The sequence below is a fragment of the Protopterus annectens genome, chromosome 4.part0 (genome assembly GCF_019279795.1).
Source record: "Protopterus annectens isolate FY-2018-M chromosome 4.part0, PAN1.0, whole genome shotgun sequence".
NCBI lineage: Eukaryota > Metazoa > Chordata > Ceratodontiformes > Protopteridae > Protopterus > Protopterus annectens.
In genome coordinates, this window is record NC_056733.1 from 416,503,968 (window position 1) to 416,530,722 (window position 26,755).

Consider the following 26,755-nt stretch of genomic DNA (forward strand, 5'->3'; position numbering starts at 1 on the left):
AAATAGAGGTGGGATCATTAGAAAAAGGAAAAATTAAATAATATACAAGTAATGAAATCTGTGGGAACAATACATGCAGAATAATGCTCAAGAGGAAGAATAAGATTTAAGGAAAGAAAAAAATGAACAATTTACATAATGTCAGAGTGAATGATAAAATGTTTATAGTTTATGAAAAAATGTTATATATTTTTTTTTTAATTTTATATGAATGTATACATCATACCTGTGTCACTGTTTTAGTTGTGATTTAATAAAGATGTTTATAGATAAAAGAAACTGGAAAAGATGGTTGAAAGGATTGAAAAGCTTTAGTTAAACCATGCACAAAATTAAACCAGTCCTCCTGGGACCTTTTTTTGAGAAGAGGAAGTAGAAAGGAGGAGAGAGGTGCTTTATCTTGTGGGTGTATGTCTATGGTGTCTCGAGGCATATGGTCTTAGGTGAAGAGTACACAAGCCTGACTCCCATAAGCAACCAACAACATCTTATTAAAACACACTTTAACAGTAAACTACTCACTTTTGGCACATAAAAGCAAGACTTTATTACATATAGACAACAAACTACAAAACTCTGAACTAGCGCCTTTGCTTACATCTTCTAGGTTTGCTCTGCAAATCTTTTGAACCTAGAAGGCATAAGCTGAGGCACTAGTTCAAAGTTTTGTAGTTCTTTGTCTGTATGTAATAAAGTCCTCTTTTATGTGTCAAAATGAGTAGTATATTGTTAACTAACAACATCTTCCCTGACCAATACTTGATCTATGGCTTTCTCATCTTCAGACGAGACAAACTATGGTTCTTCCTTCCCAGGTGATTATGCCAGACAAATGATCTGAAGGGACATGTGAGGTTCCCAAGCCATAGTAGCCTCACACACTAGAAGACCCCGGAGAAAGAGACTGATTGTCCAAGGGCTGCATAAGTGCCTCAGCAGAGTCTATCTCAGACTGCAGAAATGAGGTGGATGCCAAATATCTGATATTTCACCTCTTTAGTCACACTTCTTTTTCAATACTGGCTGGGGGGGGGTCTGCTGATGGGGAAGAAGACTAAAGGCTGCTTGTACCAAATTATGCAGATGTTTTTTTCTCAGGAAAACCCTTGAGGGAGTGGAGCCTACTCCTCACAGTTTTTGGTGTAACAGCCAGACAAATCTGACATGACTTTATTTTGTGCTCCACAACCAGGCGAAAAATACTACTGGAATGCATGAATTTGCTTTCCACAAGAACAGCTGCTCTACATGACCGGCACAAGAAGTTATTTTTGAAAATTCTCTGAAGAAGAAGGAAAAGTTCCCAATAGAGTACTCATCTGCCTGATGTTGTAGCTGAAGCAGACCACTGGTACTAATAGATGCTAAGCTGACAAATATCTGCATAAGTGCACTAATGGCAAGAAAGTTCTGAGGTTTTGAGTGCCTGTATATCACTCATATCAGAATGTAGTCTCGTGTTAAGAGCAGATGTACAGTGTGCAAGGAAGGAGCCTGACACTTTGTATACTGGCAAGTAGAATATCCTTGTCAGAATACATCCTGTATTGTAATGGCTACTGCAACAGTGATCTAATGAAGCTCATCAATTGTTCCAGTCTAGCAGAAAAGCAGAAGCATGTGCATCAGTCTAGAAACTATAACAACCTACTCTTGAAGAATGTTAGTCTTGCTAGCACATAACAGTAAATGCACCAATTAGGGAATAAATATACAAAAGAAAAAAGAAATAACTGGCTCACAGACAGGACCCAGGAAGTTAGAAATGAAAAGCCCATCTCTAAAAAGAGGCCAGTCACAAGTGGAGTCCCTCAGGGACTGGTCCTGAGACTGCTCCTTTTTGACATTTACTTTTCCGAAGTCAAGGCCACTGTTAGTGGCTTCTGGCTGACTAAATTTTCAGAGGATTGTAAATTAGGAGCAATCAGTAAAATCGCACATTTTTTTTTACATTTTTATTTTTATTTTACATTTGTTGACCGGGCTAGTCCAGCTGGATATATGTCCATTTTCAGTGGAGGCCCGGGGAGAAAAGCTCCACAAATTACAACAACATAAAAGGTCAAGACAAAGACAATAACAGTATAATTTGGTACATAAGTTTTAACAATTATAGTACAAGCCTAAGATTATATATTTTATATTTCAGTAGGAAAAAGGAAAAATGTATCTAAGAATAGATGAATAAGACTAATACAATTGTATTAGAAATGGTGTAGTACAAATCTTTATAACATATTACAAAATTAGATACACCTAGTAATTTATGATAAGAGATACTAAGGTCTCACAAAAACCTAAGAAAGAAAAACACTAGAGATCAATAGATAGAGTATAGAAGAACAGCAAACAAGGATGGATTTCTAGTGTTATTTAACACATAGGTTGTGATACTATATGAAGGTGTTTGATCATTCCACAGTATATACTTACTTACATGAGAAAAAATCCTAAGGAAGGTTAAGCTCACTAAAAATTAGTGAGACAACACAAGATCATGATAGGCTAGGAATTGTGGGAGTCTAGTTAATAGTTAGGTACTTAGTCTGGGTTAACACAGGGGCATAGCCAGTGTGATTTGAGGTAGGGTTTAAGCTTGCTTTTAAATAAGCTGACAGAGGATATTGAGGTTAGCTGGCTTGGGAGGATGTTCCAGGCTTTACCTACTGTATTGGAGAACAAGGTGTCACCAGCTAAGTTGTTGGATTTTGATATTTGTACAAGTAGGTTATTAGCTGAGCATAAGGTCTTGAGGTTATTATAGGGGATGACTAGGGATGTAAGTATGGGTGTATTTTGAGGTAAATACAGGATCTTATGGGCTACTATTAATTGATTGAAAAGTATTAAATTTGGCAGCTCTAACCATCCTAACTGATTCAGATTGATACAGTGATGAGTTCTATAGGAGGACCCAGCTGCAAATCTGGCAATATTGTTGTAGGAGGATGTAAGTTTACTCAGATTACTTCTACATATTTTGGTATAGATAGGGGAGGCATAGAGCAAGGTAGAGATGAGGTGGGTACGAGCAATAGTAACCCTGGCTGGAGGTGTAAGAAAGGGTTTTATTCTACAGAGGGAACCTAGTTTCTTGTTTACTATTTTTATGGTGTTATTAATGTGAGGTTCAAAGGACAAGTTGTTATCTATTAGTACCCGAGTAGTTTGGTGGTTGGTTCCGGAGATATTATAGTTCCATCATTTGAAGTATTAGTAAAGTTAAGTGGGGGTTCTGGGTGGGGGTAAATAGTAGCATTTTTGTTTTTTTGGGGTTAAGGATAAGACGTCTTTGTAGGAGCCAGTTTTCAACTGTACTAAAGGTCATTTGGGTTAGTGACTGAAGTTCTGATTGAGAAGCAGCAGCATATGAGTGTGGAGTCGTCAGCGTATTGGATACAGTCAGCTTGAGGAATTACAGAATGAAGGTCATTTGTAAAGATGGAGAAGAGTAATGGGCCTAATACAGATCCTTGTGGGACCCCTAGAGTGACTGGGACGTGGGAAGATAAAGTATTTTCCCATAGTACAGCTTGTTGCCTGTTATGTAGGTATGAATGGAACCACTGTATAGTATGGTTGTCCAATGACAGGTTTTTGAGTGTGTCTATAAGGAGGTGGTGATTCACCATGTCAAATGCTTTGGACAGATCAATAAAAACAGCTGAGGATAGAGTATCAATATTACGATTGCTGTTAATATGGTTAGTGAAGGATAAGAGAGCAGAGGTGGTGCTATGAAATGGTCTAAAGCCATGTTGACAGGGTGCTAATAAATTGTGATCGAGTAGGTAGGTTAACAGTTGTATGTGTATACATTTCTCCATTATTTTGCCAAAGGAGATAGAATAGCTATGGGCCTATAATTGGACAACTCTTTGGAGTTACCTCCCTTATGCAGGGGAATTATGTGAGAGACTTTCCAGATTAGGGGAATATATCCTTCAGAAATAGTTCTGTTAATGAGGATGGATATGGGGTAGGCTATGACTTTAGCAGCTTTTTGCAGGTATTCTGCAGGTAATTTATCAGCAGAGAGAGTAGTGGGTTTAAGTTTCTGTATGAGGTTACAGATAAGTGAAGTGGGCACTGGCTGAAAATGAAATTGATGAGAATTATTGGTAAAGGTTGTGGCAGAGCCTGGGATGCTAGGGGATAGCTGGTTGGCTAGGGATTGTATGGTTTCAGTGAAAAAAGTATTAAATGAGTCAGCTATTTGGATGGGATTGTTGTGATCAGAGCCAGAGGGAGAGGGAGTACATCAACACAAATGTTCTTCAGGAAGGGCTGACACAGAAATACAACTGTTGCCAGACCCATGGACTAAAACTAAATGCCAAGAAATGCATAACAGTATCCTTCAGGAAGTCATCCACCAATGGTAACTATTATATTGACAACACACCCTTTAGATTTGACCCAGCAGTCAGGGGTTGAGAGGCACACATAGACATGATTCTAGCCTTTGACCATCAAGTTGTTTACAGTAGTTAGGAAATCATTATATGTTGCACAACTTATAAACAAAGGAATGGCATCAAAGTCCAAGGAAGTCATTGTTCCACTGTATTCAACATTCTTCAGACCTATCATTGAGTACAATGTTCCCTTTGGTATGTACCTAACCAGGCATATCCAACAACTGGAACGTCCACAGAGATTCTTCATTAAAAAAAAACAGGGCATAAGTAACATGTCCTCTGCAGACCGCTTCAAGGCCCTATCCCTGTATTCTGTTTCCTACAGCCTGTTGAGAGGAGATCTATTCATGGCATACAGATACAGGGCATTGTCAGACCCCACTGTGATGGACCTCCTGCATATCCACAAAGCAAACAGCGCCAGAATTACCCATTCTAAAGACTTAAACCTTGCCTGTGATATAAATAAGACCTGCTGGAGTGACAGGTATGTATCCCAGAGAGTACCCCATCTCTGGAACAGGTTCCCCATCCATGTGAAGCAGAATTTCTGCCTAACTCAATTCAAGTGTAACTTGGACAGTGGGATGGGGACCAGGAAATCCACCCTTGGTTTGGCACCTATGTTTCTAATGGACACAGACAGCCTGTAAATGTTTCATCTCCCAGGCCCCTGCTTGTAAATGTTTTATCTCCCAAGCCCGTTTACACTTATCAAGGGTACCAGAAATTGTCAGAGATTTGGGATGCATGGCTAGGCTTAAAAAGGCCCTGTGGTCATTACCCTAGTAAACAGCTATGAACCTATAAGAAGAAAGATGAAGGAAGGCTTAGCAACCAACAGAATGTTTTGTACAGATGAAACAAATTCAGTATACTGTTTATGTTTGGGAGTCGTTTTCTCCATTTCAGTACTGTATCCTAACTTGCATCACTCTTAAAACATCACTGTCTACAATCAAGAGATTGACAAAAATAAATAAAATTCTTTAGTAATGCAAATTCCAGATGTGTACGACAGCAAATGCATTTGCTTGACTATCTTTAGTGTTAACACATCTGCTCTTTGAAGAATAAGAACTTCAGATTTCCAGTATGCTCTCTCCATTTGCAAGAATAGGGAAACCTGAATTAAGATTTCACTTAAACTGTGGCTTATTACAAGTGTACTGGCAATGAACTTAAATGTTGCGTTATATGTCTATATTAATTGAATATAATAATCTAACTTATCAAACAGCTAACGAGATATGTATTATTAAGCTGCATATTAGAGTTTAAAATAAAGTAATGTTACTTATTCTGTAACAGAGTTCCTTACATTCACACATTCTTCCTCCTCTTCTTCATCACAGTCAAGACCTCGATGTGAAATTTCAGTGCTCTTCTCCTGCACCAATTCCTCTCCCATTGCTGTCACTCTGTCACTCTCTGTAGTCACTTTCACCTTCATGCTATGGAATCCTGTAGTAAGTGCCCCCACCTTCAGATGAACTGGGTCCCCCTCAAATGTTAAGCTGCTCATTGATTTGTCTTTTTTAAATCCTGAGGGGTGATAGTCATCTGGAGTCACTGCAATTTAAACAAAAATAAAGAAATATCAGCTATGTGAACTTAAAACTGACACCAAAGCCAAACATAATTACAAATCTTTCTTTAACTATGTCAGGAAGTTAAGAACTAATACCCAACAATATTCTGAGTTATTCCACAATAATACCACAGACTATGAACCAAAAGAAATAGCTACCATCTTAGTTGACAAATGTAGAGCAAATTGTACTCAACCTACTGGTATAATTATTTCATGGATTCCACAATCCCAGCGACCTTCTTTAATTAATATGGAATAGGTTCTCTCAACCCCCTCAAAAGCAAAGAACACCTCATTCACCTGTCCTGATAATATACCAGGCTGATTATAAGTGCCAAATATGACCTATATGAATGTCTGCTTATAGGTTCAAAAGTTAGTACTAGGCTAACTGCCCTTGCAAGCTATTTTTAGTCTAGCCAGTTATCCCATTTGGTGCCTAAAATTAACTCACCCAAATGGAGTTTAGATTTACCTAACTGTTTCCAAGATCTATAGTTATATAATACTCTACAAATAATTATATGATCAAAACATAAATATTTGGAGGGGTCTCATGTTGGGATAAAGGGGAAGAGGCAATAACTTTAGTAGTGATGGTATTATTGGGTCCTACAAAGGTTTTAAAATATACAACTATACGGACCTCCCATTGACTAAAGAACATTTTACATTGCTTTTAAAAGGTTTCAAGTTTGTTCAAACCAGATTGGTTAATGTAGCTAACTCTCTGTTAAAGCTGAAATTGTTTGTAAGAAAATTAAATTTTGAAATATTTTTTACGGATCAAACAAAACATAATGAGCAAAAATCAGCTAACTTTTTACACCCTAAAAGATGTAGTACCTTCAATCTCTCTTTGCATACAGTCATTAATTTTTTTGAGAAAGCAGTTATGGAAGACATGTCTAAATTGTTTTCTCAAGATAAGAAAATGTTCCACAATCTCTCAAAAAGGGAGAAGGAGATTTTAGGAGCCCTAAGGAACAATAAAAATATAAGAGTCATGAAGCTGGATAAATGGGATGGTGTAGACATTTTTAAAATAGAACACTACAAAAACACAATGACTAATTTATTGCATAGTAATGTAACATATTCCCCCATATCAAAAAATTAAATTCATATTGCTTACTGACTCTTGGTGCACTGACTCTTATTTAGAATATCTTTTGGATAAACGTATTGACATGGATATTTACCAGTTTTTGCAACAACCTACAGCTATTATCCCAAATATTTTTGAGATCCCTAAAGTTCATAAAAATGTTGAAAATCCCCCTTTTAGGCCTATTGTATCAGTAAAAGGATCAAAGACTCACCCTACAGCAGTATTAATAGATAATTGGGTGAAAGATGTAGTTATTAACACCCCACACCTGATTAAGGATTCTTTGGACTTTTTGGGTAAGCTTAAGCAAAGTTTATGGAAAAAAGAATTAATTTTCTTAATTATTGATGCAGCTTACCTTTTTTCCACAATACCCGAGGAGGAGGGTGTGGAGGATTTTCAGGAGATATTGTATCAATATTCCTCATTACCAAAGAAATTGATCTCCACTGCAGTTGAACTTTTAGAACTGGTATTGGAAAACAATTCTATACATTTTGAGGGGAAAATATTACCAAAAAATTACAGGCATAGCAATGGGTGCATCTTGTGCTCCAACATTTGCGAACATTGTTATGTTAGGCTGGGAAAGGAACCATGTCTTCCTTAGTCCTTTTGCTAAGTATTTACATCTTTATGTCAGGTTTTTGGATGAACATATTTATTTTGTGGATGGTGAGGTTGAGGAGATATCCAAGTTTTTAGACTATTTGAATAGTTGCTCCAGTTATTTTAAAGTTTACATATTGTTGGAGTAACAACAGGATTAGTTACATGGACACCTGAATCTCCCACACAGCATGCAGTTTTAAGTCAAACATTTTTAGACAGGAGACATTTTGTAATGTATATTTGCATTTTTCAAGTAACCACCCACATTTTCATAAAAAAGCTTAATAAAAGGGCAAGCTATTTGCATAGCTAGGATGACATCTGTGTATGAAGATCTTTGGGATGAATTAATAAAGTTAAATGAAATGTTGTTGGACAGGGGTTATCCAGAAAAACTGGTGGATTTTCATATTAAAGAGGTATACCAAGGATGGGGGGCTAAAATACCAGCCCTTGATAGAACCAGGAATGGTTAAATTAAGGAACGTTTCCCAAGATGTTCATTATGAAAAGGCATTAATTTTAGAACATAAACATCACACTAATGACATTAAGGGGATTGTGAAAAGGAACTGGAATATTTTTAGGGTGAGTAAAGAAATATACAAACTGGTAGGACAGGAACCTGTTTTTGCTTATAAGATGGGGAAAAACTTTAAACAACTTTTTGAGGAAGGAACAGTTCATCCTATATATTTGGATAAAGGAACAGTGCCTTGTGGTTGTTGCAAACAATGTGTTTATATTACAAAAGGAAAAATGTATAGTTTTGGATAACATGCTACACAGTAAGGTGGATTTTAGAAATGGGAGCTCTGCCACCAGCAAAATTGTTTAATTAGCTAAATATGGCAATTGGGAAGACCGAAAAGGGCACTAAAAGTAAGAATATATGAACTCCTATATGATAGAGGTAATAGGAAAGAAACAAATGCCCTGTATAAGCATTCTTACACATGCATTAATTTTAAAAGATTTACATTTGGTATTTTAGAAAATATAAAGATCAATCCTATGGATGGTGACTGGCAAAGGCTACTATTGAAAATTAAGCTATTTTGGCAGCTGAGGATTAATGCCATGCTGCCTCCTGGGCTCAATGATCATGTTTCAGTTGCATCAGTTTTGAAAGAAAAAGCAGATGTTTTATAATAAAAATGATATATAAAAAAAGTTTTAATTTTTTTACAGTTGATTTAAAAGATGAACCTGAGATGGTGTTTTAAACCAGTGCACTTTATTAATTTTAATTAGATATTAGTCTATTTTTTATAAATATGTTATGTTGGATATTTTGAGGAAATGGCCCGTTAAGGATTTATTTTAACATTTACATAATTAATTGATCTTAATTAAGAAAATGGAGTAAAAGTGTGTGTATAAAGAAACTGAGTGAATTGGTGTGTTATATGATGAAGTCTCTTTGAAAGGGATGAAAGTGCTTATGAATGTGTGTTGTTTCGTTTAGTCAATAAATATTTCGTTTTTTTACACTTCGTGTAGAGTCGGATTTGTTGTGGATATTTCTGCCTGATTATAAGTGCCAAATACGGCCTATATTAATACCTACTTATAGGTTCAAAAGTTAGTACTAGGTTAACTGCCCTTGCAGGCCATTTTTAGTCTAGCCAGTTATCCCATTTGGTGCTTAAAATTAACTTATCCCAATGGAGTTTAGATTTACCTAACCGTTTTCAAGATCTATAGTTATATAATACTCTGCAAATAATTACATGATCAAAACATAACTATTTGGAGGGGAATCATGTTGGGATAAAGAATTTCAGAGCTGCCTTGTTCTATTAATAGTACAGAGGGAAGTCCAGGAGTAAATTTCTTGTTTCCCATCCTTTGATCCCAGTTATGCCTGAATGTGATAAGGGATGAGCACTGTTTTATGTGGACTGGCATACTGTTCCAGAACAATGGTGTCCTCTGCAGGATATACATGTCCCTCTAAGTCATTCTGTTATTGTTGCAGACAAGCTTTAGGTCCTTGGATCAAGTATTCCTGATAACATTTAACTTGCAGATGTGAAGTAAGTCCACCAGTAATGGGTTGAAGGATGCCTTATATACTTGACAACAGATCACCTCTTTAACAGTCTGTAAGTGACTGAATACAGTAATATGGCTTTGAGGTGGTCTTGCTGGGGCAGTAACGTCCTCTCTTTTGATCTTCTGTGTCCTATCTAAGAGACAGTTGACAATACAGCTGATGACAAAGAGGGTTATTCCTAGTTTATTAAGTTTTTCTACTACAACCAAGTAAGCAATTGTGGCAAAAGCCTTGGCCAGGTTGAGCTAGGCAGCGTGTACCATTTTACCTTCGCCCATTGCTCTAGTGACTTATTTAAAAAAGTCCACCAGGCTGAGTAAGCATGACCTACCTTTGACAAATCCAACTGATATGATCCAGTATTTGAAGGTTCCTTACGTCCTTACTGAGTAATTAATTCCATGATATTTTTTTCCATGGCTTTGCATATGACGCTGGTTAAACTTGAATCTACAATTCCCTGGGACTATGGAAGGTCCTCTCTTATGAAAAGGAATAACTATTGCTGTTTTCCATTTACTTGGTACAAAACCTGTATGGAGGCTAATGTTAAACAGTGTTGTTACAGTGTGGCTAAACTGTGCTTCATGCTACTCAAGATGCACCCTAGAATATTGTCAGGACCCACTGACAACTTTATTTTTCTTTTGATAGTGCTCTCAGGATTTGGCCTTGTGTGATTAATGGTGATGAGTCAGTTTCAGATATTTCACATGAGTTAGATGGTGTGGGGGGGATGGGTTCAGTCTGAATTTATCTGCTATGTAGGTTAGCTATATCTTCAGCATCAGTGTAGGCAACATTATTTACATTCAGCTCAGTGCATTGTTGTGTTGTGCTACTAAGATTACATATATAACTAAAAAAGACCTTGTGATTGCCCTTTGCTTGGGTGGCAATTTCATCTCAAACTTGGCTTTGGTAGATTTAACTAAGCACCCGAGTTGCTTGTTTAATGTTATGATGAGGGCTATATAATGTGCATACTGTTCTTCTTACTTTTAGCTAATAATCTCTTCCTCTTCCTTTTATTGTAAAGCTTGTTCACATTAAAGTTCCATCGGGGGGGGGGGGGGCGTGTTTTTGTGGTATGCCCTTTGCTTGTTTCTACTGGGTCCAGCCACATCTATGCAGCTCTTTACATGCCAGTATAGTTTATTGATGTATCTCTCCACATATTCAGTAAAGTTAACTGGGTTTGGTAGGGATTTGAAGCTTGCCAGTCTTTTACTTAGAAGCAGGTAGCTGGTCTTGCAGACATTTTTAAGGGTACCAGGGACTGAGTGGTCCCAGAATTAAATTTTATTTAGAAAGAAACAGCATTATGGTCAGACCTAATAAGTGCCAAAAAATATACAAGAGATGGTGCAAGATGTCCCCATATTAGTAAGGACAAAGTCTACGATATTATTCTTCCTAGAGGGTACTCTAGTTTTGCTCCACGGCATATGTATTGACAAAGTCAAAGCTTGAACACTAGTGACTGTATAGGTTTCCCATTCTATAGTTTGACAGTTTAGATCAACCACAAAAATGGTACTGGGTTTAATAGAGTGACTCTAGTTCCTGAACACAGGCATTTTGGCTTTCTTGGGATATGGAGTTCTACAGCTAGCCGATATAGTTGTAAAGTTCCTTTCTGATGGTAACTTGGAGATGAAGAAACTCTACTGCATCATGTTGTTTAACCAGCCTTGATGACAGTCTCTTTTGAATTAAGGTTAAGACGTGTCCACAATTTCTTCCCCTCCTGTTCAGTGGATGGTCTAATAGTGTGGAAAGCACTGTAGCCCTGCACAGCTGGAGTGTTCTCCACCATTTTAAACCCTATCTCAGTCACTACACAGGCATCTACTTCCTCCAGGGTGAGAAGGACTTGTAGGGAGTGGAGTTTCTTATTTAGGCTCCTAGCATTGATCAGTAACATCTTTATATTTTACTTTACTTTTTTCATTATATTAGTAAGTATATCTTGTTAGCATTGTGAAAAAAACGCACAGTGGGGGTGGATAATGTCTCTGCCAATATTCGAAAGCCTAGAGGGGACAGCTGCAGGCCATCCATGGTGAAGAAGCCTGGTATGTCAGTCATGTCATCCCAGGCTGTCAAATATTGGACCTCCTTCAAATGATATCAAAATCTAAGCCAATTACTGAAGTCAATTATTTTCTGCTCATACGGCGGTATCATCTTTGGAGAAGATAGAATGCTGCTCAGTGCTATGCTCATACCTGCCTGAGATGCAGAGTCTGTGAGCTACATCATGTCTCTCTCTTTATACAGTCCAGGTAGCTAAATCTGAAGTCATTGACAGCAATGTGTACAATTACGGAGTCATACTGTTACTTGTTCAAGGAATTGAGTACTTGTGTGATCTGAAAGCTACTGCTGCCACACAGAGAATTAACCATCGCTCCTTTCTTGCTCAGCCAGGTAAAAGGGACATCTGTATGTCTTACAGTGGCGTCATCTATAACTAAAATATTTGGTTAGTGGATATCTGTTAATATCCATGACTTTGGAACCCCTTGCATTATTTGATGTGGTAGGCTTAAGAGGTGTACAGTGTTGCTGAGAAAGCTGTGCTGCATTTATGAAGTCTTTGAGGTTTAGGCAAGTTAATCTTTACAACCTCAGCATATAAGATATTATGTGTACTGTAATGGTCATGGTGAGGTGTGGAGTGTGGAGTACTGCTGAAGATCTTGATGTCTGGTTGCCTGTGAGTGAGATTTTACAATCCAGTGCTATTATATATGTGCATCTCTCATGTGCTATGCTGTTTGAGTAATAGATGATCTTCAGAATCCATGAGACAATTCTTACAGTGTCTCAAGATACCCATCTCAATCAGGCTGGCTATAGAGGATGTGGGGAAGTGCTGGTCCGTGGATTACACAGGAATGCTGCTTTGAGTTGGGTTGGTGATGGAATGCAGGTAGACTTATTAATGAGCAGAAAAGGGATGTACAGTTATCCTGCACTGGTTTTACTGCAGCTCAGGGTGTGAATTATTTTACTTGGCGCAGGTTACTGAAGTTTCAAATTTGGCATAGGTTGCTACTGATGCCTCAAGTTTACATTGCTAAAACTGTATGGAGTAGGAAAACCTCCTACAGAGAAAAAGATTTTTGTACAGCCAACCCACTATACAGCAAGTGTAACAGCAACAGTGTACTGAGCACAGCTCAGAGCAGCTTTTTTTTCACAGATCATGCAATATATCACTATTTTCCTACTATTGTGAATACAACTAAAAGACTATGGTACCAGATGAAACAAAAATTACAAACAAGTAGCTTTTTAGATTAAAAACAAAATAGCTTAAAGGTGCAAAAAACAGTATTAAATCACAGATGGCACAGGAAGTGCCAGCAAATGGTGCACTAAGATCAGAGCACTACCCCACTAAACAAATATAAATAAAGGACTTGAAGTGCAACTAAAATATGCAAGGAAAACTGAAACAATAGCCTCCCCCCCCCCTTCTGATGAAAAATCTGACATTTCTATCAAGGCTTTCTACATTTCCAGAGTTGTGAGTAAATGATCCTAGGCAAGCTCATCCAGGCAGTAGGAAAGTATTGAAACTGGAAGCCAATCCAAATAAGCCAATAAATCCTGCCAATGAAGCTCAGTGGCTCAGAACCTGTAACAAATCACAGTTCTCATAGGAGATTACTAGGCTAATGGCTCTGGAGCCCTTACAAGTCTAGCCAAGAGTTTATCCCCAAAAAAGAAACCTCACTCAGCACCTGTTGCCCCTGTCAATGAGAGACACAGGTGGAACCCCTGAGACAAATTTGTGGTTGCCTATCCACTCATCAAGATTGTGCTTGAACAGGGTCAGCTCACTACGACTGTGTTACAGTTATAAGGTCCCATGTATGATAGAAATTCAGGAGTTAAACTTTAATTTTAGAGACAAGGGAACATATGGTTACTGTAGAAACCAAGAGGTAGCTGCAAGGAGAAAAAAAAAGTTATGTACTCACCATAATGTTCCATCTGTGCTGTTCATTTTCATTCTTCCTCAACATTTTCATTCTTCCTCAACAGTTGGGTCCATATCTGACCCTCGGATCTGATTCAGCTGTTACTTTAGCTCATGGCCACCAAAAAACTCTTGAGATCCTCTCTTACCCATAATGCACCAACCACTAACATACCTCAGATCTTGTTTGCTGGTTGACATAAATTAGGAAGCACTAATATAATATTACTGACAGAAGAAACCATATCTGGAACTCAACATGAAGGACAGAGGTATCCTTATTATCTCTCATTCTTCCAGAAATCAACTTTGAAAAAGTTTGGGGGTTTTGTGGGTTGAAAGCTTAGGAAGAATGAACATGGACAACACAGATGGAACGCAATGGTGAGTACATAAATTTTTTATCTGATGTTATCAATTTTCATTCATTCCTCAACAGCTGGGACAGAGTACCCAGCTACCTAAAATCCTGGGTGGACTCTAAGGAAGGATATTCTTGAGCACAGTTGAGCCAAAGGCTGCTCTTCCCCTCGAGACCAGATCCAATTTGTAATGAGTAATAAAGGCATGAGGATTGGCCCAGGTTGCAGCTGTACATATGTCATCCATGGAAGCCCTAGACAGAAACACTGAAGAAGTAGCCATGGACCCATTTGAATGGGCTCTTAAAGATTTTGGTAAGGGCAGACCCAACTTATTGTACACAAATAATACACAGTCCATCAGCCATCTGGCTAAAGTTACCTTTGCAACTGATTTATCCAATTTTGAATCTGCAAAGGTGACAAATAATTCATCTGTCTTTCTCATTTCTTTTGTTCTGTTTAAGTAGAAATGTAATTGTCTGTGAACATCCAATAAGTGCAACATATATTCACTTTTATTTGCAAATTAAGGATAGAAAACTGGCAAATTAATGGACTGGTTGATATTGGATTCTGACACCACTTTAGGAAGGAAAGAAGGGTTGGTTTATAATGTTACTCTATCCCTATGAAAAATCAAGTACGGAGGTTTAGAGGAAAATGCTTGTAGTTCTGAAATTCTTCTAGCAGATGTAATGGCCACTACAATAAGAAGTTATGTTCTTACCATAAAGTTCCATTTGTGTTGTAGATCTTCATTCATTCCTTACTGATGGGTTATGGTTCAGTCCTTGGAACCAACTCGGCCAATACACAAGCTCGCACCAGCCAAAAAAACTCTCAAGCTAAGTCCTACCCATAGTGCCCCTCTCCTTCTACCTTCAGATTGAGTTTGTCCACCAGGAAAGAGACAATGGAGGCATTATCTGAGCAAATGCCCTATCAGGCAGTCAGGACCAAGATGATCCCCCAGGAGTATTCAGGCAGGGGGTAGAAGGGTGGGACAGAAGGAATGAATGAAGATCTACAACACAGATGGAACGTTATGATAAGAACATAACTTCTTTATCTGATGTTGTAAATCTTCATTCATTCCTTACTGATGGGACCAAGTCCCAAGCTACTTTATGTCCTGGGCGGCCCTATGGAAGGATATTCCTGAGCACCATTGAGTTAAAGGATGCTCTTTCTCTGGAGGCCCTATCCAATTTGTAATGAGTGATAAATGTATGGGGGGGGGGTTGCCCAAGTGGCTGCTGCACAGATGTCATCCATAGAGGCTCTGGAATGAAAAGCCACTGAAGTGAACACTGACCTGGTGGAGTGAGCCTTGGCCCTAGTAGGCAAAGTTAATTTGTTCAGATGATAAACAAAGGTAATGCAATCTCTTTGCCATTTTGACAAGGTGACTTTGAAAACAGTTTTGCCCAGTTTGGGACCTGAAAAGGCTATGAACAGCTGGTCCAACTTTTGGAAAGATTTGGTTCTGTCTAAGTAAAAACATAATTGTCTATGTACATCCAACAGGTGTAAATGGTATTCACCTTTGTTAGAAAAATTTGGGAAAAAGACTGGTAAATCAATGGAGTGGTTGAGATTTGAATTCGAGATAACTTTGGGTAAAAAGGAAGGGTTAATTCGAAGTGATACTCTCTCATTATGGAGAATTAAATAAGGGTGATCAACACACAAAGCTTGTAACTCTGATATCCTCCTGGATGAGGTGATGGCTACCAGGAATAAGGTTTTCCAGGATAGAAATTTTATGTCACATGTGGCAGAAGATTTGAAGGGTGAACAGGTCAGAGTCTGTAAGACCAAAGTCAAATTCCAAGGTTCAGTAGGTTTTTTAATAGGTGGTCTCAGGTGCAGAACTCCTTTCATGAAGGATTTGCAAAGACGGTGGGACATTAATGAAGAATCATTAAAGCCATCATGAAAACTAGCGATAGCCGCCAAATGGAGTAGAGTCGGCAGGTATTTTAAGACCTTATGGACTGGATCCCAAATTACAAACCTGACCCATTTGCTGCGATAGAGTTTCCTGGTGGAGGGTTTATGAGAAGCCAGAAGAATCTTTCTCACTGAAAAAGATAGGTTCATCTGCCTGGCAATCAGAGGAAGTGGAGATACCAAGTGGTCAGCTTGAGACTGTAAAGGTTGGGATGGACCAACCCCTGAGGGTGAGATAGGAATCCCAAGGTTGGACCCAAGGTCCACAGATGGTGAACCAAGTGAGGCCAGAAAAAGGGGAACCAAACTTGATGGGGCCAGTAGGGTGCAATGAGGATTACTTTCTTCTCAGCCATTGCTCTTTCTTCAAGAACTGTGGAATGAGGGGAATAGGGGGAAAGGCATTCCAGGGGGCCAATTGTGTATCAGAGCATCTCTCAGTGACTTCCCCTGGGGGAGGATCAGGGAGAAGAAGCTGCTACATTTGTGGTTCAAGGGGGAAGCAGAGATCGCAGCAAGGCCTGCCCCAATGACAAAAAAATGTGTGTAGCTACTATGGGCTGAGAGACCACTCGTGAGGCATCAAAATGTTTCTACTCAGTTTGTCAGCAATCAGATAGGAGTCCCTGGGAATGTGCTTTACTATGAGAAAGCAGTTGGAAGCTATCGCCCATTTCCACACTCTCAGGGCTTCCCAGCATAATGGGTAGGATCAGGTTCCGCCTTGCTTGTTGATGTACCAGACTACTGATATATTGTCTGATTGGATAGCAATTGTCCCAGATGGAAGGGTTGTTTGGAATGCTTGCAACACTAGGAGCACCGCCCTCAGTTCTAGGACATTGATATGCAGCCTTGCCTCTAAGGGGGAACAACTGTCTTGGATGGTCTTTCCCTGAAAATGCCCCAACCCCATCAGGGAAGCATCCGTGGTCACTGTGGCTTTGGGTTGAGAGGGATGACGACACCATAACTCCTCCTCCTCTGGCTTCATCCACCAGTTCAGCTCTTGTTTTCATCAGTTTGTTATGCAGATTGGGTAAGGCATCGGAAGTGTTAAGAGAGACCACTGAGATGCAAGGAACCAGCATGATTGTAGCCGCCATTGAGCTCAGGAGTTGTAGAACCAATCGAGCTGGGACAAGATTTTGAGACAGTATTACTTGAAGTTGAGATCTCAATCTTAGTAGCCTGTGATGAGGTAAGACGACTCAGCAGGATATTGTGTCAAACATTGCCCCAATGAACTCTAAGCTTTGAGTCGGTACCAGCATTGACTTTTCTGTGTTTATTGAGATCCCTAGCTTTTCAGCAAGACTTTGAGTGTACAATATGGCTTGAAGCAGTAGACTCCTGATTTGGGTGGTAAGAAGCCAATCGTCTAGATATGGAAACACACGGAATCCTTGCAGTCTCAGGTGAGATGCCACTACTGCAATGCAGTTGGTGAACACCCTTGGGGCTGTGGAGAGACTAAAGGGCAGTACTTGAAATTGGTAATGATTGGTTCCCAGCCAGAAGCGGAGGTATCTTCTGGATCATTTGCCCATTTTTATGTGGTAATACACATCCTGAAGATCTATACAGCACATCCACTCATCCTTCACTAGAAACAGAAGAATGGACTGAACCATGACCATCCAGAATTTTGCTTGTCTGATGAACTTGTTCAGTATACTGAGATCCAAAATTGGTCTCCAGCCCCCTGTCTTTTCTGGTACTAAAATGAACCTTGAGTAAAATCCGGATCCTATTTGGTCTGGTGGGACTGGTTGGATGACTCTTTTTCTTAGCAGTTTTAGGACTTCTAGCGTTGCTGCATCCCTCTGACTGGGTGGAACTTTGGGGATTCACCTTAAAGGCCTGGGGTAAAGATCACAGGGTATATGGTAACCTCTGGTCATTATCCTCTGAATCCACAAGTCTAATATTATCAACTGCCAGGCTGAGTGGTGCAGAGAGAAACGTCCCCTGACTGCTTCCAGAGGTAAGCAATCGGGCCACTTTTTAGGAGCGCTGATAGGGTTGACCAGAGAAGGAATGTCTGGAGGCCTGGTTTTGCGGGCCCCTCTGCCACAGTAGGGGCGTCTTCCTGATGAGTTCCCCCCTCTGCCCCAGGAGGATTGCTCGCCATGTGTGTCGCAGAAAGACCCTTGGAATTTTTTGAACTACATCTTTCCGCACCTCTGATTCCTGGAGTAGGATCGTTTAGGGGTGGAAAAGTGCATGCCCTTGGCAGATAGGGTCTTTCCGTCCTTCTCACACCTGGGTAACGTGTCCTTAACTTTTGAGCCAAACAAGGAAGACTTCACAACAGGAGCATTGACGAAGGAAGATTTGAAGGGGTCCGCAAAATCATATACGTGCATCCAGGCATGACATCTCATGACAACGACTGAAGCGGCTGCTCTGGCTGACCCCTTGGTTGTATGAGTGATCAACCGCATGGAGGAGTTAGAAATGGACTCTAGGGTGGCAAGCTGAGAGGCAACTTTATCTCACACCTCTTCAGGTAATACCACTTCCAAAGTACCTGAAAGCTCTGAAATCAGGTCCATTTGGAGACATGTAAAATGTGCCATATAATTCAGTGACCGTATGGCAAAGGTCGCTGAAGGGAAACAGTGTGGTTTCTCCACTTCCTTTAATATCCAGACAACCTGTGCCATCTTCCCCTGTCCATCATATACTTTTATATTCCCATAAACCTTCTACAAGAAAACTTTACAGAAGTAAATGGAAAATTTTGGTTTTTGGGCACCAAAAGGCCGCTGACATAGCCATAGATCGGGTCAAATGAGCCTTCACTCTTCCTGGAAGAGACAAACCCCTATCTGAGTAAGCCCAGCCAATGCATTGTGAAATCCAGTGAGCAATAGTCACTTTTGAGACAGGTTTACCTAAGAAGGGCTTGGCATAGGACACAAAAAGCTGATCAGACTTGCAGAAAGGTTTAATCCTGTGCAGATAAAACCTCAACTGCCTATGTACATCTAGTAAATGTAATATGTATTTCCCTTTGTTCTGGTAATTCGGAAAAAATACTGGTAAATTAATAATCTGATTAATACTGGCCTCCGAAGCTACCTTGGGAAGGAAGGATGGATTAGTGCGTAGCAACACTATGTCCTTGTGAAAAATTATGTAAGGGACTTTGACAGAAAGAGCTCGAAGCTCTGACACCCTTCTAGGAGATGTAATGGCAACCAAGAAGGCAGTTTTCCAGGTCAAAAATTGTAGATCCACAGATGCTGCAGGTTCAAAGGGAGGAGAAACCAATGCCTGCAGCAACAAAGTGAGATCCCATGGAGGAATCGTGTCCTTAACCGGGGGTCTGAAAAGAAAAGCACCTTTGAGAAAAGTTTTACAAAGTTTAGAAGAATCCAATGAAGACATGTCTACCTCAACATGAAAATCAGAAATGGTGGCTAGTTGGACTTTCACCATTGAGGAACTAGTGCCCTGATGAAAAATGCTAGCTAGAAAATCTAAAACTGCCAAAAGCGGTGCAGTAAAAGGGTCCAAAGACCTCTGAATGGCCCATACAGAAAAACATTTCCATTTAATGAGATAAACTTTTCGGTGGACAATTTATGAGCCGCCACCAGACTGGGCTTAACAGGAGACCGGGAGTCATAAGAATCATGGGAACCAGAATAGCCAAGCAGTGTGCTTCAGAATGTCTAGATCTGGATGAAGAATCCCAGAGGGATGTGAAAGTAGATCTGGGAATGGATCCAAGGTCCATGGTGGAACAACTAGATGAAACCTAAGTAAGGGAAACCAAACCTGTCAAGGCCAGAATGGGGTGATGATCACAGTGCTCCCCAGCCTTCGGGCTTTCTGTAGAAACTTTGACATGAGGGGAAGAGGAGGATATGCATAAGGAAGCCCAGGAGGCCAAGCATGAATCACAGTGTTTCTGGGGGCTTCCCCCAGTAGTAATGACTGGCTCCCAGCCAGAAGCAAGGGAACCTCCGGGAGTGTTTGTGCATCTTGATGTGATAGTACGCATCCTGGAGGTCGATCAAGCACATCCAGTCTCTGTCCTGCAGATAAGGAGGATAGATTGAATTGTGACCATCCAAAATTTTGTCTTAGTTACTGACTGGTTCAATTTGGACAGATCCAGTACTGGTCTGAGGTCCCCCATCTTTTTTGGCACTAAAAAGAACCTGGAATAAACCCCAGATCTTGATTGGTCTGGGGGGACCGGTTGGATGACTCATTTTCTTAGCAGTGAGTCTACCTGCACTGCTGCTTTCTCCCGCTGCGTGGGTGGGACATCCGGGAGGGCTTTGTTGGATGGGGGAAGATCCTTGAAGGGAACGAAATATCCTCTGGATATGACTCGCAGCACCCAGTGATCTGTAGTGATGGACTCCCATGCTAGTGGGTGAAGTGACAGATAACCCCCGACTACCTCCAGAGATGAACAGCGGGGCAACCTTTCAGGGTTGCTGTCCAGGTTTATCTGAGAAAGGTTCTCGGGTCCTGAAATTCCTAGGACCCCCTCTGCCTCTAGTGTGGTGTCTATCATATCCCCCTTTGCCTCTGGGGAAAGGTGAGTCCTGAGCATCCTGGGAAAATGACTGAGACTTGCAGAACCACATCTTCTTCTGGCCTCACTAATTCCTGGAAAAGGACCTTTGAGGCGGTGAGAAGCGGACCACGATGGCTGACAGTGTCTTCCCATCCTTGCTCTAGACCAAAGTCTCTCTGTCCGTCTTCCCAAAAAGGGAAGAACCATCATAAGGAGCGTTGGTTAAAGACACCTTAAAGGGCTCCGAGAACTGACATAAGCGGAGCCAGGCGTGGTGCCGGATGACAACGCCTGATCCTGCCGTCCATGTGGCTCTCTCCGTGGCATGGGAAAGTAAATGCATAGACAGGCTGACTACAGATTTTAGGGTGGCCATTCATGCATCGAGCGTCTTCCTGTCCTCTGCCAAAATGAACCCTGGGGTCGACTCCATGACTTCCTTGACCAGATCTCTCTGGAGTTGAATAATATACACCATGTAGTTCAGTGCCCTCACGCAGAAGGTCGCTGAAGCATAAACTCGCTTCCCAAAACAATCCAATGTTCTCGACTCTAGGTCAGGTGGATGGACAGTGGAACTCTCCTGGGTGAGTTCCTTCTTGGTGGCCTCCACCACCAGAATAGCATCTACAGGGGACCACTTGTGCCAGTGTAATTTGTCCATGGGAGGGCTTAAAACCTTGTCCGGGTGCTTGGGTATTGGTTCTACAGTATCGGGCTCCTTCCATGCGCTAGATGTTATCAAATCCACAAGTGGATCAGCAGGAGGGGCAACCAAGAGGTAGACAGGCCCGAGCCAAATGCCTCCAGAAACACAGACTCGTCAGAGGTTGGTTTTGGGGCAGAACACCCCCCTCTTTGGCGGAGGATCTCCATGATGTCTCCAAAGGAGACATCCATGGGGGGTGATCTTGGGGAACCTTACCTTCATCCAGGTCCATGTCTTCTGTGAGGGACTCTGGGGAGAGTCCAAGTGCCTCCTTTTACACATATGCTTGTGGGAGGGCTCCTGAAGGGGACTATCTGGGGAAGGTCTCACAAGCAGGTTGTTTCAAGGCCGGAACATCCTGGGGCACTACAGCTACAGGCTGTCCTTGAGAGGGCAAGATGGTCGGACCTGCACTCAAGGCCAAGGGGGTCTGGACGGACACCGAAGACAAAATAGTCAGAAGCCTCAACAATGCGAAAACCCTCTCCACCACGTCGAATGCCGAGGGGAATGGATCTCCTGGGCTGAACTAGCAGAAGCCACTCCCCCCCTGATCCGACCAGGGAGTCGGAGCCGAGACTCTAGAAGCCGAGATGCAGAGGGGAATGCTTCTCTCTGACAAGCTCAAGCAGAGAGCACTCCCTTGGATCCAACCCTGATGCTATGGCTCCAAGAGCTTGGATCTGATCTAGTCAAATCCGACACACTCAAGGCATTGGCTGGCGTTGAGGTACAGGGTACCACTGGCGCCAAACCCTCGACTCTGACCGTCCTCGGATCCAACAACTCCGAAACCACAGGTCAGATCAGAGAAGGGGAGAAGGCCTTGGCAAGACTCCCATCTGGATTTGAGTACTGATAAACCTCCACATCATCTTGTCCATCTCCATTTCAGATAGGCTCTAGGTAGAGTGGGAGGACGCCACCAAAGTGGGCCGGGAGAGCCGGTCGGGAGAGGGCCTGGGAGCGACGGGCTAACTTGAACCTCGGGCTCAGGGAAGAACCTCGGGGACCTGAGCCGAGGTGTAACAGGCCTGGAAACAGGCTTAACCTTCGACGGGGGGGGGGGGCTCCGCCGAGCGGTCAGGGGAGCACTTGCAAGGTCGGTCCTTCTTGACTTTATCCCCTTCCTCAGGCCTCTTGATGGGAGGGTGAGTCCCAGAGGCCAAGGAAGGGGAAGATGAAGAAGCAGCCGCTGCTTTCTTAGCAGGGGAAGGTGGGACCTCAGTCCCAGCAGAGGAAGGCAACAGGCCCTTAACAATCAGTTTGTCCCACCTGTCCTTAAGTTTTGTGGGGTTAAACCCAGTGCAAGTAGGACAGGAGGACTAGAGGTGAGCCAACCTCAAACAAACCATGCACAGAGTGTGGCCATCCATCGGGGAAAGCTTATGGCCACACTCTGTGCACCTTTTTCAACCAGACTTTGGGGCATGCACCCTGCCTCAGCCGACCCAAAAGAAACACACACCCGCACACACCCGCACACACACACACACACACACACACACACACACACACACACACACACACACACACACAGTAAAAAAATTACTTTTTAAAGAATACCATTATCACAATGGAGCTCAAACCATGCTGCTTCCTCTCGGGTGGCAAACGAGATCTGAAGGGAGACAGGGGCATTATGGGTAAGGGTAGGAGCATGGAGCTTGGAGCCGTAGTTGGAAAATGCGGCCATGTCGGATCTGATATGGATCCGAGGACCCACAGGTTGAAGAACAAATGAAGTAAACTACTTCAGATCTAAAATTATGGCTACTGACATTGATCCTAAAGCTTGAAGAATCAATTGGGCTGAGATTGTGATACTGTGGATTATCTTCTTGACCTAGAATCTGATAGTCTGTACTCTTGAGAGAGGAAGAGATGTCACCAATACTGTTTTGAAAACTGCTGCTATGAATTCCAAGGCCTGAGATGGTTCTAACTGAGACCTGTTGTAATATATGGTTATGCCCGGATGGGAGTAGGTCTGGAGTATCTGATCTCCCGCTCTTATTAGTAGGTGTCTGGTCGGGATGGTAATGAGCTAGTCATCTAACTATGGAAACACTCGGAATCCCTGAAGTCTCTAGTGAGCTGCTAGAAATGCCATGCATTTGATGAACATCCTGGGGCTGTGGTCAGGTCAAAGGGCAGTGCTCTGAACTGGTAATGACTGACTCCCAGACACAGATACCTTCTGGATTGTCTGTTCAATAGTATGTGGTAGTACACATCCTGAACGTCTGTCAAGCACATCCAGTCGTCCTTGCACAAGAAAGGCAGAATGGACTGAACCGTGTCCATCCAAAACTTTGTGTGTCAAACTGACGTGCTCAAGTTGCTGAGATCCAAAATTAGTCTCCAGTCCCCTGTTTTCTTTGACACTTGAGTAAGTTCTGGATTCTATCTGGTCTGGTGGAACCTTTAGGATGACTCTTTTTTTCTAGCAGCTTTTGAATTTCTATTGCTGCTGCTTTCCTCTGACTGGGTGAAACATCAGGAAACTTTGATACAGAAGGAGATGGAAGAGAAAGGGAATAATATAACGTCTGGAAGTGATCCTCTGCACCCACATATTTTTTGTGATGTCTAGCCAGGCTCTCTGGTGCAGGGATAATCAACCCCCTATTGCCTCCAGCAGGGGACAATTGAGTCTCCTTTCAGGAGTGCTGGTAAGGTCTGTTGTAGAAGGAATCTCTGGACTCCTGCCTCTGCAGGCCTCCTCTGCCACATGGGCACTGTTATCTTTGATACAGAAGGAGATGGAAGAGAAAGGGAATAATATAACGTCTGGAAGTGATCCTCTGCACCCACATATTTTTTGTGATGTCTAGCCAGGCTCTCTGGTGCAGGGATAATCAACCCCCTATTACCTCCAGAGGGGGACATTGGGCCTCCTTTCAGGAGTGCTGGTAGGGTCTGTTGTAGAAGGAATATCTGGACTCCTGCCTCTACGGGCCTCCTCTGCCACATGGGCACTGTTATCCATTCAAGTTTCCCCTGTACCTCTGGGGGAACTATCTCCACGTGAATCTTGGAAAGGAAGTGGGACTTTCTGAACCACATTTTTTGACAATCTCATTGATTCCTAGAAAAGGTTCTTTTGAGGGGGTCAAAAAACATACACCCACCGCACAGGGGGTCTTTCCATATTTCTCACACCTGGGGAGTGTGTCCTTAACTTTAGGGCCAAACAATGAACTACCATCAAAAGGTGCACTGATGAATGAGTACTTGAAGGGATCCACAAAATCACACAAGGTATGCCTCCTAATGAAAATGCCTGAACCCGCCACTCACGGAGTACCTTCAGCTACCTGACAGATAAGCCTCATGGATGAATGGATTGTAGGGTCACCAACTGTGAGGCCACAGAAGCTTGAGTCTCAGCAGTAGTGATCCCAGAAAGGCATTTTGACAGCTCCTTTATCAAATACATTTTTAGTCTTCTAAAATAGTGCCAGGTAATTCAGCAACCTAAGGGCAAATATCGCTGAAGCATATATGTGCTTCCCAGACCTGTCCAAAGCCCTAGACTCTCTGTAAGGGGGATGAACAGAAGAACTCTGCTCAGTAAATTCCTTCATGACCATAGCATCTATGGGTACTCCTCTGCCCCAAAACTCCCTTCCTACAGGTGGTGCCAGAATATGATCCAGTCTTCTGGGGATTGGTTCAGTTGTGTCTGGCTCCTCTACATCCACCTAGTGATTAAGTCAATGAGTTCATTGGTGGGTGGAGCTATTCAGGAGGTAGATGGAACAGACCGAAAGGCCTCCAGGAATACCAGTTCATCAGTGGAAGGGTTATCGGTTCACCAACTACCTCTATGCTTAAGGACCTCAAGGATGTCTCTGAATGACTCATATTCAGGTGGTGATCTCAGGGACTCTCCCCCTTCAACGAAATCAGTATCTTTGGTGATGGACTCCTGAGGGGAGTCCAAGTGCCTCTTCTTGCACTTCCTCTTCCTAAGGATGTCCTCAGTGGCATGCTCCAGTAAAGTGTCGGAAAAGACTGTAATACCCTGCAGGATAGCCTGAAGACTTTGAGCTTGCTGTCCCTGTGGCACAGAATGATGGGGATCAAGCCACAGAGACACCTAGGATCCAGAGGGAAGATCTGGGGGAAAGACTATCCATCTTGACAAAGCAGAAAAAACTCTCTCCACCACCTCAAAAGCAAAATGCTCTGGGGAGAAAGTAGCCAATGGAGCCGAGAAGCCACGCTTCTGCCCCATCAGCTCTGTCTGCCCCGAGGGCATTTCACCTGAGCTGGAGGTCAAAGCCGAGATGTCTAGTGCTGAGGCTCTGAAGGGCAGACACGCTCCGACAACGTCGAAGTCAACGCTAATGCCTTTGATCCGACAAGGATGATACAGCTCCAAGAGTCATTCGGCTCTGAAACCATCAGAGCTGGAGCACTCAGAGACTGCCTCAGAATGGAAGATACAAATATTTTCAGATCCAGTCCAGATGGTCCCGGCATACTCAGATCCAGGGGCTCTAAAACGGATGGGCAGATTAGAGAAGCAGCCAAGAGTAGTGGAGTAATGTGAACTAGGGCTTTCTAAAACAAAGGGGTATGAGCAGGGAGAACTCCTATCTGTATCTGCGATGAGAGAAATCTCCTCATCATTCTGTCCACAACAGCTTTGGTCAGACTTTTGGAAGAAAGAGAAGAAGCTAGAAAAAGGGACTTAGAGTGCTGATGTTCCATAAAAGAAGAAGGTACTATGGAAGGTACCAAATTATACTGGGTGAATATCTGGTTCTGGGTAAAGGCCTCTGATCCAAAGGGCTTGGATCCAAGGATGCTTTTGTTGAATCCAGTGCCAGTAGAACTGTAACAGCCTTCAGATCTAATTTATGTTTCTTCTTTGGTGGCTCCGTGGATGAGGAAATCAAGGATCCTGAAGGCATAGGAGATTTAGTGGAAGGCTCCTTTGATTTTGGTTTGGGGGAGTTGAGCTCCAGCATTTGCCTCAGAGAAAGATGTAGGGAGAAACCCTTTCAAAATAAGTTTATTTTTCCTATCTCCAACAACACAAGGAATAATGTTTTACAGATAGGACAATCTACCTGAAGATGGTCTGGGCTCAAACAATAAACAAAGAGTGAGCATCAGACAAGGGCAACTTGTGCCCACACTTTTGGCATTTCTTATAGCCAGAAGGGCCTTTTTCTGACATATTAACATACTAGTTTAAACAAAAAAGTCCTTTTTTTCCTCCCACTATTTAAAAAGAATTACACTAGAAAGTGTAAAGGGTAAATAAATATAAACAACAAATAACAACTACGGTAAAAAAAGACTACAGAGAGTGTAAGAAAAGGGAGAATTTATAGTAGAGAAAAATGATAAACTATTATAGAAATGTAGAAAAATGAA

At 41.9% G+C, this 26,755-nt stretch overlaps 1 protein-coding gene across 1 annotated transcript in view; it reads right to left on the minus strand.

Annotated features, from left to right (window-relative positions):
• LOC122799362 (HORMA domain-containing protein 2-like) overlaps positions 1-26,755 on the minus strand; it is a 1,372,365-nt gene that overhangs the window by 767,705 nt on the left and 577,905 nt on the right. The window contains exon 3 of the mRNA XM_044068364.1: positions 5,743-5,993. Coding sequence (XP_043924299.1) covers positions 5,743-5,993 — 251 coding nt within the window. The remainder of the gene's footprint in view (positions 1-5,742; positions 5,994-26,755) is intronic.